Genomic DNA, 16,898 nt, shown 5'->3' on the forward strand with positions numbered 1-16,898 from the left:
CAACACGAGTTATCGATTAAATCAATTTTGTAGTAATATTCAAAAAATTAATAAATGTCAACCAGTAAGCCATAAGAATTTGAAATGTTCACCAAATATTTTTAATAATGAGCTGTATCTAGACATGATCTAATTTTCAAGATATGATGGTATTTTTGAGTTATCTATACAATTTTTTTCTAGGTTTTAAAGCTTTACAATTTATGAAAATGTTCATCATATTTGATTAATTCAGTGGTTTTAAAAAATCCTAAGTACATACTGTCGCGTACCCAAGATGTTACTACTGTGAATAGTATCAACTAATTTTGCACGAGAAAGCCTCTCAGTCAATATTGACCTACTTTATTCATTTGATATTGTGCAATTTATCTATTATTTTGATTGATTGCATTCAATATGATATCATACAAATATTTCAAGTATAGCCCAAAATTATTTTATCGATCATCGAATGAGACCATTCTCATACTCAAGGATCATCCAAATCGTGATTAATTATTTCTGTATGTAATGCATTTTACTCGTTTAAGGACTTAAGCATAAACATAAGTCCATTGTCGTCTTAAAAACAAGACGAACTACTGAGTCGAACTGAACCAATTTTGTGTTGTTATATTAGAGTAAATTGACCTATTATGAAACTTATTGATAAGAACATCACCTATATATTTTGCACTTAGGTTTTACGATCTTTAAATTTTTAAATGAGTTGTGAACATTTTTAAAATACAATATTTTACACTCATAACTCGCTTAATAATTGAAATGACGTAAAAATCGAAGTACAAACACAGCTTAAATTCTTTTCTTTAAGCTTCATGACAGAGGTTAACTTGTTTTAATATTAAAGCTTACAACATAAAATTGGTTCTGCAGTACGTTAAATTGTTACGTTTTAAGTTCGTAAAGAAGGAGACAAGTGTGTAGCGAATGCTCGTGATGCGTCCTTTTAAACTTATTGCAATACGCTGTAGCGTGTAAAGCAGTGCTTCTCAACCTTTTTTTTACGATGACACACTAATTTAGGTCCATAAAAGTGGCGACACACTTAAAAGAATACCAATGGATTTTCCAAAAAATATCAACTATAAACCAATAATGGGCATGTAAATAATATTAAGAACGAGACTATATCTTCACGATTGTTTTTCTTATCTGTGGTTTTTACCATCACGTCATATTATATTGTCAAAATAATGTCATAATAATAATTATTTATTATAATATATTTTATACTTTGAACTTGTACAATATTAATAAACATTTTTTTTGCCGACACACATCACTGTAATGCATGACACACCGGTTGAGAACCACTGGTGCAGACGCAGAGCATAAAATACACATTCTGTGAATCTGGTCAATAGAGTATAATATCATATGGTGCGTATAATAGTTGCTATATTTTTTTTGCCAAAGCTCGAGCCCTTGAGAACTTATTATATCACAGTATAATATATTAATGTACTATAGAAAAAAGGTAGTAATATAAATAATAATAAGTAAAAAAACTTGAATAATTGGGTAGGTATATAAAAATAGATTTTTTTTTACTGTCAACCATCCAATGAAAATGTACCTAATATTCACGTTTAAAATAAACTATCAAACAAAATATATCGGTAACTTTATACTTTTCCTTTTCGTGCCATTCATTATTATATTCCTATAAAGTCTTTAAAGTATGTTATTTTTAAGAATAATCTATAGGTATATATTTATAGATTCAAAAGAGGCCTGTGTACAATTTTCAAATTATTGTAAGTGTAAATATTTGTTAGCGAAAATAATCTTTAACTCTCACGTAGTTTGGTAATTATATGTCAGAAAAGGCCACATAATATTATTGATTCCACCCTGGGCCCGCTACAAAGTAACATTATCCTATATAGTAATGGTCAAATATATTGATATGTAATTATTAAAATTATGATTATTCGTTTTCAATTTAAGTTATTTTATTGTAATTCAAAAAACAAAAATCATAGAGATTATTTATATTAATTCAGAGTTTTAGTGAATAATAGGTAACGAGTACTTATAAGCCTAATTTCGATTTTATTAAAATTGATGTTTTTTATCATGACACAATCGAAAAATTAAAAATCGAAACGAAACCGAATTTTGACATAATCATTTCGGTTGGAACGATGGAATATTATTACATTTGCCATCGGGTCTGTTTTTTATTCAATAAAAAAAAAAAAAAAAATGATAAAATTATCACGTGATTGTCTCTGTTTGGCCACTGTAATCAAATTCAACTTATTCTCCAGGGAACAAAGAAAAAACAATTAATCGAAGAGCTCGGTCTGGAGTGCATCAGAAAGTCGAAATTTATTGTGCCAGACATAAAACTAGCACAACGGTTGTCGTTCATTGATGGCAAAGAGTGAATAGGAAAAGAAAGGAGTGGCTAAAGGAAAAAAACCGCTTCAACCAAAATTCAATTCCCCGCAGTGAAATAGTCAATTCGCTTGACGTCAAACGCGGGTCAGCAATTTTCTTCTCTTTCGTTATCGTACAGAAATATCGGCGTAAAAATAATCAAATCAATTTTTCTCTTAAGGTGCTTCATGTAATATAATAAACTTATCATTACATAATATTTTGTGCACGAGGTGTTTTATTAAGCTACTAAATATTATATTATGTTTTTATACCTACGCGTTACGCATAACATTATAATAAACAAATTAAGTCGCTAAAAGCTATTTTGTATGACAATTAAACAACTTAATACCTATAATTGTTTTGTTAAAGCATTGTTGCCATCAACTGATATCTATGTTTTCATGGCTCCTACTTTTAACGGTAAGAGGATGAGGTGCTGTTCAAGGTGACCGCTGGACTGAATCAGACCGATAATCAGTTGCACGACTGCTGATCCTTTTAATGAACTTACTGAATAATCTATAAGGTCGCATACTCAAGTGTGGTTTATTTTTTGGATGTGACCCACAAGAACATTTTATTATAAACAATTAAATAAAAAAAAAAAAAGTGATAAAAACTTTTGAAAATTGAAAATGTCTATGAATAGTTTCTAAATAAGTCTAAAGATTATGAAAAATGCACAGTGTACAAAAAAATGATAGTTCGAGTGGATCTCAAATGATTTAAGCTTCTACAGATAATATTTTCAAAATAACAACAAAATAACTAAAAAATTTTTTTTCATAAAGATATTATATTGCATCGACATTTTATTATTAAACACACATAAAAAAATATTGTAACTTAAAGCTATTTTTTTTAAACTTCAGCAAGAAGAACATATGAATAATTTTGCTTAACATTTCAAATCCAGGGTCTCAAAATTAAACAACAAATATTTTGCAAATCTTTAAGATGCATTTTGTCAACATTTGAACTTGAAATGCCTAAAAAGGTGTTGCTACGTATTTTTGATTTTTTTTTAATTGCAACGAGAATGAATTGTGAGAAACGTTGTACTTAATTTTCAATATTTTTATCTAGATATTAATAAAATTATTTAGATTTTATCAAGGTTAATCGAAAAAATAACTAAAAAAGTCAACTACTTATTAATGTTCGAGAATAAAACAATAAATTATATAGCTAAGTACGAAAGTTACTATAAATCAAGTGAACATAGTTAAATAGTTTTAATTCATAATTCGACCTTTAACTGGGTAATGTACCTATTTTGTCTATACATTGAACCGCCTATCATATTTTTATTATGACCTACTATGAAGGACTGCAGTGAGATTTTATCACTTGGACTTGATTTATGTAATCGTAATGCTATAAAAAAATCAAAGATTCATCTATTGATATTGTTTATTATAGGTACTCAATTCATGTAATGGGATATTTAAAAATGGGTACCTTTTAACAAGAAAACAAGAAATGCTCTTATATTCTATATAACCAGAAGAAGGGCAGTCGATTGAAATAAGAAAAGTTGACAAGATTGTATTTTATTAAAAACCGAGTAAGTCGCTCTGCTGTATAGTTGATTTCAAGTGTACCTCGTAATTTGATTAAGTCACCGCAATGAATGTGGTTAATCTTAATTGTCATTTACTAAAATATTTGTGAATTATATTCTAAAAGGTTTGATTTAACCAATCAAATCATCAAACTATACTTGTCTTATATGCAAAGCAGAAAGTTTCTCACCTCTTTTTCGGTGTACTGCATTAATTTTGGAATGTACCTACATAATAAATATAAGAATGCAATGGTATTTTCGAAATGTATTATTTATGTAGATTCATGCATATGAAGAATTTTACAAAATTAAATTTCCTCAACCCGTATTTACAAGTATAAAAAAATAGGTAAGTACATTTAATAATAAACTTTTTTCATTTTCTTGATAATTATATTAAGTTGTCCTTTTGTCTGTAGGTGCTTAAATTTCTGCTTATTATATTATGGTGTATTATTTTATTTTATGTGTTCAAAAAAGGGTAAATTATTCAATTTATATACAAAATAAAACCAACAATAATTATATAGTATAGCAAATAAAATATGAGGAGAATTAATTTTAACTGAAACTATGTTGAAAGTGAAGAATTACAATAACATAGATTTGAAAATGATAATGCATTTATTTAAATTTATTAATTTAACTGATTGAAGTAAAAGTCAAATTATCATGCATAACAAATTAAAAATCTTAAAAAGAATAATTAAATTTTTAAATTTGATTAAACAAAATATTATTTTCTACAAATCACGACTGTGACAGTGGTTTACAGCGATTTACAGGAATTATTTTACGCACTCTTTCAGTTATTTTCATTTTTTTTAGTACCTATATAATACCATAGTGATACCATAATGTTTATTTGTGAAATACGTAAATTTGTTGATTTTGAATATACATATATCATGAATTATTTGATTTGAGAAGATAGTCATATCACTAAATGCTTGACAGTTTTACACTAATGGCAAAATTATACTTGTGCCCAATTAAAATTAATTATATTGTAAGTTACAACGTTGGTAATATTGAAGTAAAATTATGAGATACCTGTTTAAATCGTTACAAATATAACTCATTTAGAAAACAATAGCTGCTTTGTTTGAATCGGTTTTACTTTCTTTTTTGTAAAATTTAAATATCATGATATCGTTAAACTTATTGACTATCAATTAGGAATTAATTTAATTTATTTTTTATTTTCCTGAAAATAACTCGTCAAAGGTAACTTCTGACTATAATTTAAAAGTGTAAATGTTTGTTAGGTACTTTTAAGTACATTGCATGACAATATATCTTTTGATTCTAATTACAAAGTTTTGACTTTCGAGCATAATTTTTAATTTTAATTTATCGATTTACACACAAATAACAAATGAATGCAAAGGAATAATTTCATAAAATTTGCAATTAGGCTTGTATTGGAGTATAAAATTACCATAATGGATAAGCCAAGAGTTAAGCAAAAATGCATAAAACATCAGCGTTGTCACGAAAGGATGAACAATTTCGTAAAAATTATAGTAGATGGAGAAAAAGTTATTGTTAAAAGGCTTATATACTAATTAAAACATCTGAATAACGAAGAAGTTTGTCGTATATTTCGAGCTGCCTTAAGGATTTTCTAATGTCTTGAATGCAAAATTTTAAAAGTTTTTTTTTTCTGAAAGATGTTGGTGTAAAATGATAACTATAAAATGTCTACTAGATTTCATTGAATAACTTATCTAAAAGCCACCATGGAGCCATACGATTTAAGTTGAAATGCAAATATATAACTTTCCTGAAAAGCTTAAAAGGTAAAATGCCACAAACAAAATGCAAGTGAATCTTTCTTCTACTTTTTTAAACATTCGAAATACACTTCCGTAATAATTCAGTTGATCCCGCTTTAAAAACACTCTTTAATGTAAATACGTATGATAATGATAGCACAGATGAGTTGATTCAGTTGTGTAAATCAATGCACAAAATAAATAAACATTCGTGATTAAGTAGGTATGCACGGAAGCAAGTGAGTGAATAATGTGTATGTTACAGGATTTATGAGAGATTATATTATCATAGTTTCATCGAAAGTTTGAAACATTTAATTTTAGATGTAATATGTGTGTTATGTTTTGTATGATCAGTTTTTGGTTTACCTAATATTGTTTGATACAGAAAATAAAATTGATTCGGTCTAGTGTTGCGTGCTTGTGTTGTTAATATTTTCGTTTTCCCTAATTTTTTTTTCTAGTTTTTCTTATTATCTGAAAAAAGTATAAGATATTTTCTTCTCTACTACTTCCGTCAAATAAATCTAATTTTCCACCGGAAACATCGCTCAAAGTCGAACGTTGAAGAATTTGAACTGCGTAAAAAGGTGGCGACGGAAACAAACATTTGTACACACATCATTATAAAACAAAAACACAAATCATTGCGCCGAGATTCCGAAATTAAATATAAAAGTTACGATACAATATTGTATAATTCGAATGGTAAACCTGCATGAAAGTTTTCCCATATGCTCCGGTTAAAACAAACAGCGAGGAAAAGGCAAGTGCTGGATTGGCCACAGAGCACAGAGTCGCGGATCGAGTTTTAAAGTTGTATCTACTTTTCGGAATCTTCGTGTTGTTTTAACTCGTTTGCTCAAAATCTGTACTTTAAATGCAATATCCTAATCGAGATCTCTACCTTTCCTTATTTGTGTTGCCGTTTTTTTTTTTATTTTATTTTTTATTTTATAATGCACACGACCGTAATAATATTATTATCTTTTCGCGGTACTTTCGCCGAGGGCAAATCTGATGTCTCATCTACATGGCCGAGCTACGCTGCTACTCTTTAATTGCCACGCGAATAAAACACACACAAAACTTATGGGGGGGGGGGTCTGCTCCCGGGTTGTGGGCATTGTGCATTGCGTTTTAAAATAATTAGATTGAAAAATCGGAGCTCGAGTCTCGTAAATATGTCTGCGCAATAGTAGGTATAGGTACGTTTCGTTCATATATTTATTTTTCATTTTAACACAATATAAACGCTACCATTTGTCACACGTGTGTGCCGGTTAGAGGCTATTTATCATAAGCAGGAGACACAAATTAAAATTGTGATAAAAACAATAAATAAACTTGACTGATTTTTTTGTTTGTCTTCCAAGTCGCGAGGCCATGTCAAACGCACGTTCCTCATCGTCGTAGATTTTTTTTCCTCTCTTTTTATATTCTCTCTTTTTATTCCTCTCACAACACTCCGGAGTCCGCCACCTGGGGCTACGCCATCGGAATGCAATTAGTCGCAGTGAAACGTATTAATTGTTATGCAACGTGACTTACGTCCCAGTGTAATGATAAACAAATGATCTAATTTCAGATAAGCAGCTTATATACGGACAACTTACAGTATACGGTAAATGAGCTTATTACCTATACGATATTATTAGATTAAATCGGTAAACATTATTCTGTAAGCAAGATAGCTGATATCAAGAAAAAAAAAAACGTTGTTATTATAGAATGCTTGCTGCATTTAAGTAGCAACTAAAAAGTCATAGCCAATACTTGTAATTTATAATTATTCGTCCAATAATCGCTTTTGCACATATTTTTATTTGTAAACGGTTTCGAAGAGCTCGGAGTTCTGTTATATTTTACATTTTAGACCAAGTGATATAGTTTTAAAATTATATTATGCAGATAATCGTAGGTACTTTCTCGTTCGTGTGTATCGATAACATATTTAAACAATCCTAATCCAACCCATTAATAGGATTTATGTAATCCACATAGTCTGCTCAAGTCGTTGTCTAATTTATCCACATAGTTAATTCTATCAAAAACATGAAGATTAGCTAAACGTTTTAATAAATATAGATTTATAAAAATAATGTCTATTTATTTAAGACATGTATTAGTAAGTCTTTTTAATTGAGTAGCTTAACTAATCTTCTACCATTTAAGCAGCCTTACTATTTATGTATTTTAATAATATGTAGACAATTTAAACATTTTAACTAATAAAATACTATATTAAATTTTTCAATTTAATAAATCAAATGTTTTAATTATGATTATCATTAACTACTTTATTTATTTTATGATTTAGGTATAATATACTTAATTAAATTATATAGTTAAGATATTGGATACAATGTGTTTTTATTAAAATTGTAATATATTTTATTTTACATATTAAAATATATATCAAACCGAGGGAGTTTATCAATTCAATGTTTATACAAATCAGTTTTTTATTACTTAAAGACTATATTTAAATGCATAAATGGGGATATTTTAAGAGTCTAAAAATAAATATTCACACCTAAAAGTAATAGTAGGTATTATATAGTGTAATGATATGGATATATTACATATATTATTCTGACGATTACTGTTATGATATTATCATGTAATATAATAGGTAAAATATTATATTGTTGTAATACATTTAAATTTCGCGAAATTAACTATAAACACTATTTAGACATTAAAGATAATATACATATCGGAACTTTAATGCTTAAATGTTCATTGAAAAATGTATTGTCTTGTCATGGTATAGATCAATTATAATAATCGTTTAAGTACATCAAAAATATAATTACTCTGATGGTGGAATTATATAAAACGTATTAGCATAGGCGTAGCGTGATGATTTTTTTTGGGGGGGCTATAGCCTTTTTTTTTTGTGGTATCAACGACGCTGCCGAAACTGCTTGCGAATCACTTTGTATAAGGGCTATAATGATTCAGGTACAGAACATAATATTATATTCTACAAATATAACTATAGAAAAATATAAAGGAACAAAATATTAAAAGGACTAAAGAAGCACATTATTAAGTAAAATATAAATAAATAATATACCATACATCATATTATTATCAAATACATATTTTGTATTTGAATTAAATATTTTAAAAAAAAAACATTTTAAATAGGAAATTATTACTAATTACTATATTGTAAGGTTTAAACGCCTGCTTTTTTGCGCAAATATATTTAGAACCTCTTCAGATGTTATATTATTAGCTAAGTCCCTTTCAATATGAAGTAATGATAGATTTGAAAATCTATCGTTAGACATAGAATTTCGTAGCCATGTTTTTATTCGCCGCATTACCGAAAATGATCTTTCACAAGAAGCAGAACTTACTGGAATTGTAAGTGCTACTTGTAAAAGCTTGTATAAATTTGGAAAAATTTTTTTGTTGATTTCTGATACAAGAGCATCTATGTCAAAATCATCTTTATTAATACAGTTCTTCATAATTAGCATTTCAGCTTTAAGTTGGTCTTTCTCAATACATAAAGCATTCTAAAAACAAAAACCTTATATTAACATTAATATAATGTATTTTCATGTATTTTACTAACCTCGTAATGTTCAATAAAATGTAAACTTTCATCATATTTTAACTTCATAAAGTTATCAATACTATGTCCAATTTTCAAGCTTTCTGTTGAAAATCTGCTTCTCAAACCTGATAAAACACAGTCAAGTATCCTAAAATAACCATTAACTTTCCAATATTCAAACTGGGTGTCTTCATCATTCATTCCTTCATTGAGTTCATCTACATTAGCATAAGAACATTCAGCACCAGTAGTATTACTAACATAATAGTTTTGTAAATTTGTTGTTTCTTTTCTTTTACGTTTGGAACCTGTGAAGTATCAAATTAAATATATAAAGATATATTATAAACATAAAATACTTCAACATAAATCCTCAATTAAGGTTAAAAACTATCTTTTCGTTCTAATATAAAATATAATTTATAAATATTTTTAAATAACATTTAGCTGGAATTTCTAATGAAATGTTGAACTCTTTAGCCAATGCTATAACTTCTGTCCACACAGTTTTAAATTTTTCTGAGCAACGGTCATTTTCAAATGTTTTTATAATACTATTGATTAAATTTACTGATTTTCCCAAAGTTGCTTTTTTCTCTTGCATTAGGTTACTAAGAATATTGATTTTTGTTAAAATATCTTCAAGTATAATTAAAAATAGTATAAAATGTCCTTTTTTTATCATAGCTTCAATTCCTTTTTAATTAAAAATAAAATAAAATGTTAATAACAACAAAATTACAATAAAATATCAAACAGATTATATACCTATTGCTTGTGCTACATCTAGATTACTATTAGCATCAATTTCTTCTCTCAAAACCTCTAGTATCACTTCAAAATTATCTTTAACAGCTTTACAGTTTTTATACCTGCAAACCCAGCGAGTATCAGAAATTCGAATAATAGAAGATGCTTTAATGTCCATTTTTAATTGCATATCTTTTAGTTTTTTATTTGTAGATGGTCGTGAGAAATATACGTATAATGCTTCCAGACTGTTAAAAAAACTTTTTGCATACTAAAAACAAAACAAAGAATTTTAGAGAAAATAATTAATTTATATTTTATATATTTCAACAAAATTACCTCAACATTCTTGCACATGTCTACTACAACTAAATTTATTCTATGGGCCATGCAATGCGTATAAATAGCGCATGGGTATCGTTCAAGAAGTTTACTCTGGACACCATTTCTTTTACCACTCATAACACTCGCTCCATCGTAGGACTGTGCAAATATTGGTATATTTCCCAAATTTGAATGCTCAAGAAATTGAAAAATAGTATTAACAAGTGTCTGTGCATCTTGTTTTTCAGACACATAGTTTCGGTTTTCTATAATTTCTTTTTTATTTTGTGCTGAAACTTGTGTTACTACACTACCAATAGATTTCGCACTTAAATATCCAGACCAACTTGCCATGCATTTTAAATGACATTTTGATTTTTCATGACTCATTAACTTGGAACCATTACCACTTAGCTAAACATGAGAAACAAAAATTAATAGTTAAATACAATATTATGTGCAATAAAAAATTACAATATTACTTTTTTCCAATTTCTGAATCCAGTTTTTGTAAAAGTATTATCAGCTATGTAAATATTATTTGTATTAAAAATTCGGCAACAAAAACAAAACACAGCATCAATTTTAATGCTATACTCTAACCATGAATACTGATTAAAATAGCCATCTGAAAATGATCGATTTTGCTTTCCAAAAAGTGTTTTTGGATAGTTCTGAAAAATAGTAATTGTGAAAAAAAAAATAAATGTGAAAACTGAGTAGTTTTATTAATTAAGTACATATACCTTATATTTATTACATTTTAATTTATGTAATTAAATTTAGTATTAATTTACTAATTAATATTTTAAACGTAATACTAAATTATAGATACTATAATATGTTCTATGAATAATTTTTATATTTTTCAGACAATTAATTAAAATTTTTAGATAACACAATTAAAAAGTATAATATCATTAATATCTTGTATTATCTATTGTATAATTAATAAAAACTATAATATAATATTTACTTTTAAAATCGGTTGTTTTGGTCCAGAGTCTAAAATTCCAAGATCTAATTTTAAAGTTTTTACATCACTTGAGTCTATACAAGTGGATACAATTAGTTTTCCTCGACTGGATTCTTCCTCTGCGCTGTCAACACTATTAAAACTTGGATTGTCTTCTTCATATTCTTCATCAGCATGTTTATCAAGATCACTAGTGGTCTGAATGGCATTTTTAACGGGTGGGTTATTAATCGTGGTCTTTACTTTATTAAATTTAAATATACTAAACATCGCGATCTTTAAAACTTGCGGGTATTTAAAAAAAAATATTTTATGTTTAAATGCACTTTAAGAAAAACTGAACGTAAGTACGTAAGATGAGATTATGAGAACACGGTGAAAACTTATTTTGCTATAAAATAATCAGAGTATATAGTATAGAGTATAGACTGTAGTTAATAGTTATACCATTATACTGTTTAGTGTTTACTGTTTACAGGTTTGGCGGATTTACCATTAACGAATACTCTCGTATCGTCAACGCTGTGTTATCGCTGTCTATTTTTAACCTAAACAGTAAACACTATAAGTATTTTTTCCAGAAACATCGATGGACGGCGATAACGTCATTATAATATACTAATTTATAATATAGAAGATAGAACTAGGTATACAACAAAATATAATAATTGTTATTGATGTCGAATGTCGATATGATATTGTAGGTAATGTATAAATAAATGAATAATTTAAAATTTGAATTATCAAATAAAGTATTCTTCGGATATCAAAATAAATGATAGAAAATGTTTTCAGTTCCCACATATGGACGTATAACTGTATAAGACAGTAAACTATTTCACAAAAATTTCTGGGGGGGCTTAGTAGAATTCTGGGGGGGCTATAGCCCCCTTAGCCCCCACCATTCTACGCCTATGCGTATTAGCAGGCAAAAAAACTATTGCCTATACTCTATATTATATACTAATTTAGCATAACAAATATTTTTAAGTCGTAGATTTACCCAGGCTCAGTCATGGTTCTCTCACGAGTTACGACTCAATAGTGTCGAAATTCCTTTTTTAATTTTTTTATTGAGTTAGTAATAATTGACTTTGTGCAATATTTAAAACATTGTATCTTATTTAATATTAAATGTATCCTCATTCTACTTCATTTTATATTTTATTTAATATTTTACATAGTCTCATTACACGAGAAACACTAATTTAATATAGTATATTCTTTTTATTCCTTAAATTAAAATCCTAATCCTATTGCAAAAAAACTGTTGTTCTCACCTAACCACCTTCAAAACAAATAAAATAAAGCGTATTAGTAAGTGATGAGTTTAAAATATCAAATAAACTTATCAATATCATATGCATAATCAAATCATTTATTTTTACAAAATTAACTTATTATTTCACTTTTATAACGCTGAGAAATAATACTAGTTTCCTGAGTTTTCGCCGGTTTTAGGTACGTCTATAAAAATTACAACAACAATGTTTAGATTTAAAAAAAAAGCATTGAGATAAAAGTAATTGAATGTCAAAAAAGGGAATTCAAAAATTAAACTCATAATTACAATTTGATTGCAGCGAAGGGTTAGGGTAGTATATTTTATATAAATCTTTAGGCTAGTGCAAATTTTTTACCAGGAAACTGATATATTTCATTTTTCTGACAGTATCCATTTTATTATCGTGCAACGTCAAAGTAGTACGATAAAAATGTGTTTCTTAGTCAGGAAAAGGTTAATAAAAAAACGAGAGAAAGCCGTATTTTCTTTTAATAAAGTGCCAACGTATAATATCCTAAAACACTCACCAGTTATATGATACAATGATAAACGTATTATTTTTGGCATGCCAACGAAATATATAAATATACATTGGTTCCACAGTAAATCCTGAGTAGAATAAAATTATTTATTATGAAACTAAATTAAGTTTTTTAAACTTCTGTTTTGATTTAATTGTTTTTATTGGTCTATCAAGATTATTTATATATATTGTTTAGTTTAAAATAACTCATGTGATTTCAAAGAAGAATTATTAGTATAAGATAAATAAGGAAAGACATTACAATATTAAATATTGTATTGGACTTACAGTAGCTGATATAGTTGGAAAACAGTCTTGTAAAAGATACTTTTTGAAAGGGTTCAAGTACAGTTACAGATATTTATTAGTTATTTTAAAAGTATTAGAGTATGAATACAAATACTTTCCAATTCCGTCAAATACTCTCAATTTTTTTATTAATATTTTTTTTACCTTTTAAATCAACAGAACCAATTATCATGTTTTACATTAATCTTATAGATAATTTTACACTTTATCATTTAATATAAGTATCAAAATGCACACAACTATTTTTTTGGTTAAGTATTAGAATTTTCAGATGAGTAAAATGCATAAAAAAAAAATAAACGATCCTATTTTCTTAGACGATTAAGATTAAAATGAAAACAGAAAATATATAAACATTAAACAGTAATGATAAGTATTCAAAAATTAGTATTTGATTTTAAATACAGATACTTTGACACTTTGAGAAAGTATTTGAATACTTTTGCTCAAATACCTTTTTCCAAGTACTTTAGGTGACTATTGGATAGCAGGGTAAAACTAAAGGTTTGGAGATTGTTTTTAAACTGTTTCTTAGATTTATTTCTATAACACTGTGGTATACCATGGTGAATGATTATTAATCTTAATGTCATTTTCATCCCTTTTTAAAAACAATTCAGAAATGACCAATATTGTACTTATATTTTATGTTTAGTTTGGGTATTATTTATTATTAAGTGACTATGTTCTAAAAATTTTAAAAGTAGTACTCATTTAATCCAAAAAAATATAAAATAATTAGTTCATAATAATAATAATAATAATTGTGTATAAGGTATAATAAAATCGTTATATTTTGTAATGTTTGGGTTGATTCACAGTTATTATTATCGATTTACATAGGTTTGTGTTTGTGGTAGTCGTTTTATAGGTACAGTGTACACTTAACATAATGTCTATGAATTCAAAGTTACGAACTTGCGATGTCAAACGTGGAGGATTTCCTATAAGTGACTCGATAAATCACCCCAATAACATTCTCTTTTGGTTGGGTTTTAAATTTTAATGTGTGCCAAAAATAACCAGGGGATAAACTTAACTTTGAGGTTCACTCAATCGCAGTATGGATAGTAGGTGGGTATAGTTGTTAACTATTTTTGTGCGCAGTCGAATTCGTAATAGAAAGGGATTTTATGCAAAGCCATACAACGAGGGTAAGAAACTTTATTTTCTATAGTAGTTTTGTATTTCTTTCAAAGAAATCTGTCAGAAAAAAGGAAAAGGGATGAACACATATTAGATAACGAGAATCGGAACAGTAGGTACCTAATACAAGGGAAGCGTCTTATTATAATGACAGTTGTTTAGTTGATTTCGTTGACAATGCATTTGCATTTAAACTAGCACGAACGTGTACAAAACATGAAGTTTTTTTTAAGTATAACTCTAAATGTACGGATTTAGTTTCGAATATTGAACGACAGTATCTATTCAATTTTTTAAGTTTTTTTTTTTTAAACACGAAAAGCTATCGCGATATAATCGTGTATAATTATCAATTTATACACCCTGGTAAAATTTTTCTTTTTTATTTATCAATTTTTTTATTGTTTAACGACTATCGCCGTTAGTCCATATTTCCTCCGGTTCACTAAGCCCATGTCATGCACGGAGTAGCATTACTACAAATAACTCGGCACCCGTTGGCGAGGTGTGGCTCGTCAGTTCTATAGTTACCTGCCGAAAATCGATTTTTATTTTGACGAGCAGCGTCGATGTTACCGTGACTCGTGTCGTTAGTACGTAAATAATCGCACTGTATAAATGCTGGATGGCATAGGTGCTATGTCATAGACGTTGGTACTGTACCTCAATACAATTTCAAACGATGCTGAGTCTTCGCACAAAATCAGTGATCAGAGACGTACGACGTGACTCTCAGGATGGTGTGCGACACGGAAAACCGGTACTGGAGGTCTTAGATACATTTCACAATGATTTCGGAAATTCAGAAGCAAGCAACCTACAATATTTTGTAACTTTACAACTGAATGTTATAAAAGCGTCATGTGAAGTAAAGTATGAAAATTATTAACAGTTTTAAAATTCAAACAAAAATCATAACCACTATCAGATAGATATAGAACCACCTGCAGATTGATTAAAATTTACGATATGTGCACGAGACCTACACAATTTGAGGCAGATACTTTCTAAAAACATGTCTACATATAGATTTTCCTCGTCTAATAAATGTTATTAAAAATATTTTTATTTTTTTTTAAATTCGCGCACACAGTGAAAACACTGAAAAGAGGGCATGGAGGGAAATGCAAAAAATAATAATTTATATAATAAATACAATGTGTATGGATCTATTATATTAATTACACATCATATATTCAAATTATCATGGGTACAACAGGCGTACTCGTTATAGATTATATTATACTTGTCTGTGGAGTATGGACTTACTGATTTAAAATCATTAAGACATGAAATACGGTTGATTGGTGGGAGGGCATGGCCCCTCGGCTCCCGGACTAGGCCACTTTACACACGCGTGTACGATAATATAATATGATGTGTTTATTTAATGCTACGTAATTATTAGTGGCACTTGGAATAATGCTTTGGGTACGGCACATTCATTCGGAGATCAAGTGCACGCGCACCGTCTGCACTTTGGTCGATCTGGGCCCGCTGGACGACGACACATTGTAAACGTTTATTTTTTAAAAAACATTAGTACCCGTCGGTACGGATTGAATGTCTCGGGTACAACTATAGCACATTATTTAAACGAGCAGATAAATATGTTTATTGTTTGTACATTAATGCATTCTATAATAATTGCACGTACTATACCTGTATACAAACGCCGGACGTCCATCACTAATTGCATCGCTCGGCGGCAGTAGTCTAGCCTTAGACTGCACCGTATTCGTTAAAATATATGAGCTGTGCAAATATTGTAGGTTCTAACCAAAGGGTGTAGTGCTGTTTTATACCTTTGCATCTTTTTATCTCTAGTTTTATTTACTTATTCACTTCTCTCTTCCCCGCTCTGTTCGTGCTTATTTTTTTTTTTTTTATCAGATTCAAACTGATTGCGCCCGTTTGAATCCTTCATTATGCCAAATATTGTCTGGGTGTACTGGGCGTGCAATCGTATTGTAAATAAGGCGGGTTCGGATCTACGCTGCAAATTGACTCCGAACCACTACTGCTTCCACCATCCGATGCTCTGTATAGCCGAGCGCTTTTGTTTGCTCTCGGTAGTAGGCATTGCACATATTGTGTATTGTTTTCCACTGCGACGACGTCATTAGGTGCTGTTGGATCGCACTTACTGGGTTTTCGAAATTTACATAACCATTTTCATCATCATCGCTGGCACCCAATAAAGGCGTCTTTTGAGAAGCGTATAGCTACCAAATAGCGAAATTATTTACATAAATGCCCGAGAACCTTC

At 28.6% G+C, this 16,898-nt stretch overlaps 1 protein-coding gene across 1 annotated transcript; it reads right to left on the reverse strand.

Annotated features, from left to right (window-relative positions):
- Positions 1-8,869: 8,869 nt before the first annotated feature.
- LOC111033544 (52 kDa repressor of the inhibitor of the protein kinase-like) lies at positions 8,870-11,849 on the reverse strand. The gene is made up of 7 exons (XM_022314328.1): positions 11,367-11,849; positions 10,873-11,064; positions 10,406-10,804; positions 10,085-10,337; positions 9,758-10,012; positions 9,335-9,624; positions 8,870-9,275 (listed from the first exon to the last, which is right to left on the reverse strand). The coding sequence occupies exons 1-7, from the start codon at positions 11,634-11,636 to the stop codon at positions 8,916-8,918; spliced, it is 2,019 nt and encodes a 672-aa protein (XP_022170020.1). The 5' UTR covers positions 11,637-11,849; the 3' UTR covers positions 8,870-8,915.
- Between the last annotated feature and the right edge of the window lie 5,049 nt (positions 11,850-16,898).

This window comes from Myzus persicae, unplaced genomic scaffold (assembly GCF_001856785.1).
Source record: "Myzus persicae strain clone G006 unplaced genomic scaffold, MPER_G0061.0, whole genome shotgun sequence".
Classification (NCBI taxonomy): domain Eukaryota; kingdom Metazoa; phylum Arthropoda; class Insecta; order Hemiptera; family Aphididae; genus Myzus; species Myzus persicae.

Bases quoted from the DNA above. Each gene is read 5' to 3' on its own strand.
- LOC111033544 (XM_022314328.1), bottom strand. From the start codon at position 11,636: ATGTTTAGTATATTTAAATTTAATAAAGTAAAGACCACGATTAATAAC. The intron at 11,065-11,366 runs GTAAATATTATA...ACTATTTTTCAG, and splicing joins CAAAACAACCGATTTTAAAA to AACTATCCAAAAACACTTTT. The intron at 10,805-10,872 runs GTAATATTGTAA...TCTCATGTTTAG, and splicing joins GATTCAGAAATTGGAAAAAA to CTAAGTGGTAATGGTTCCAA.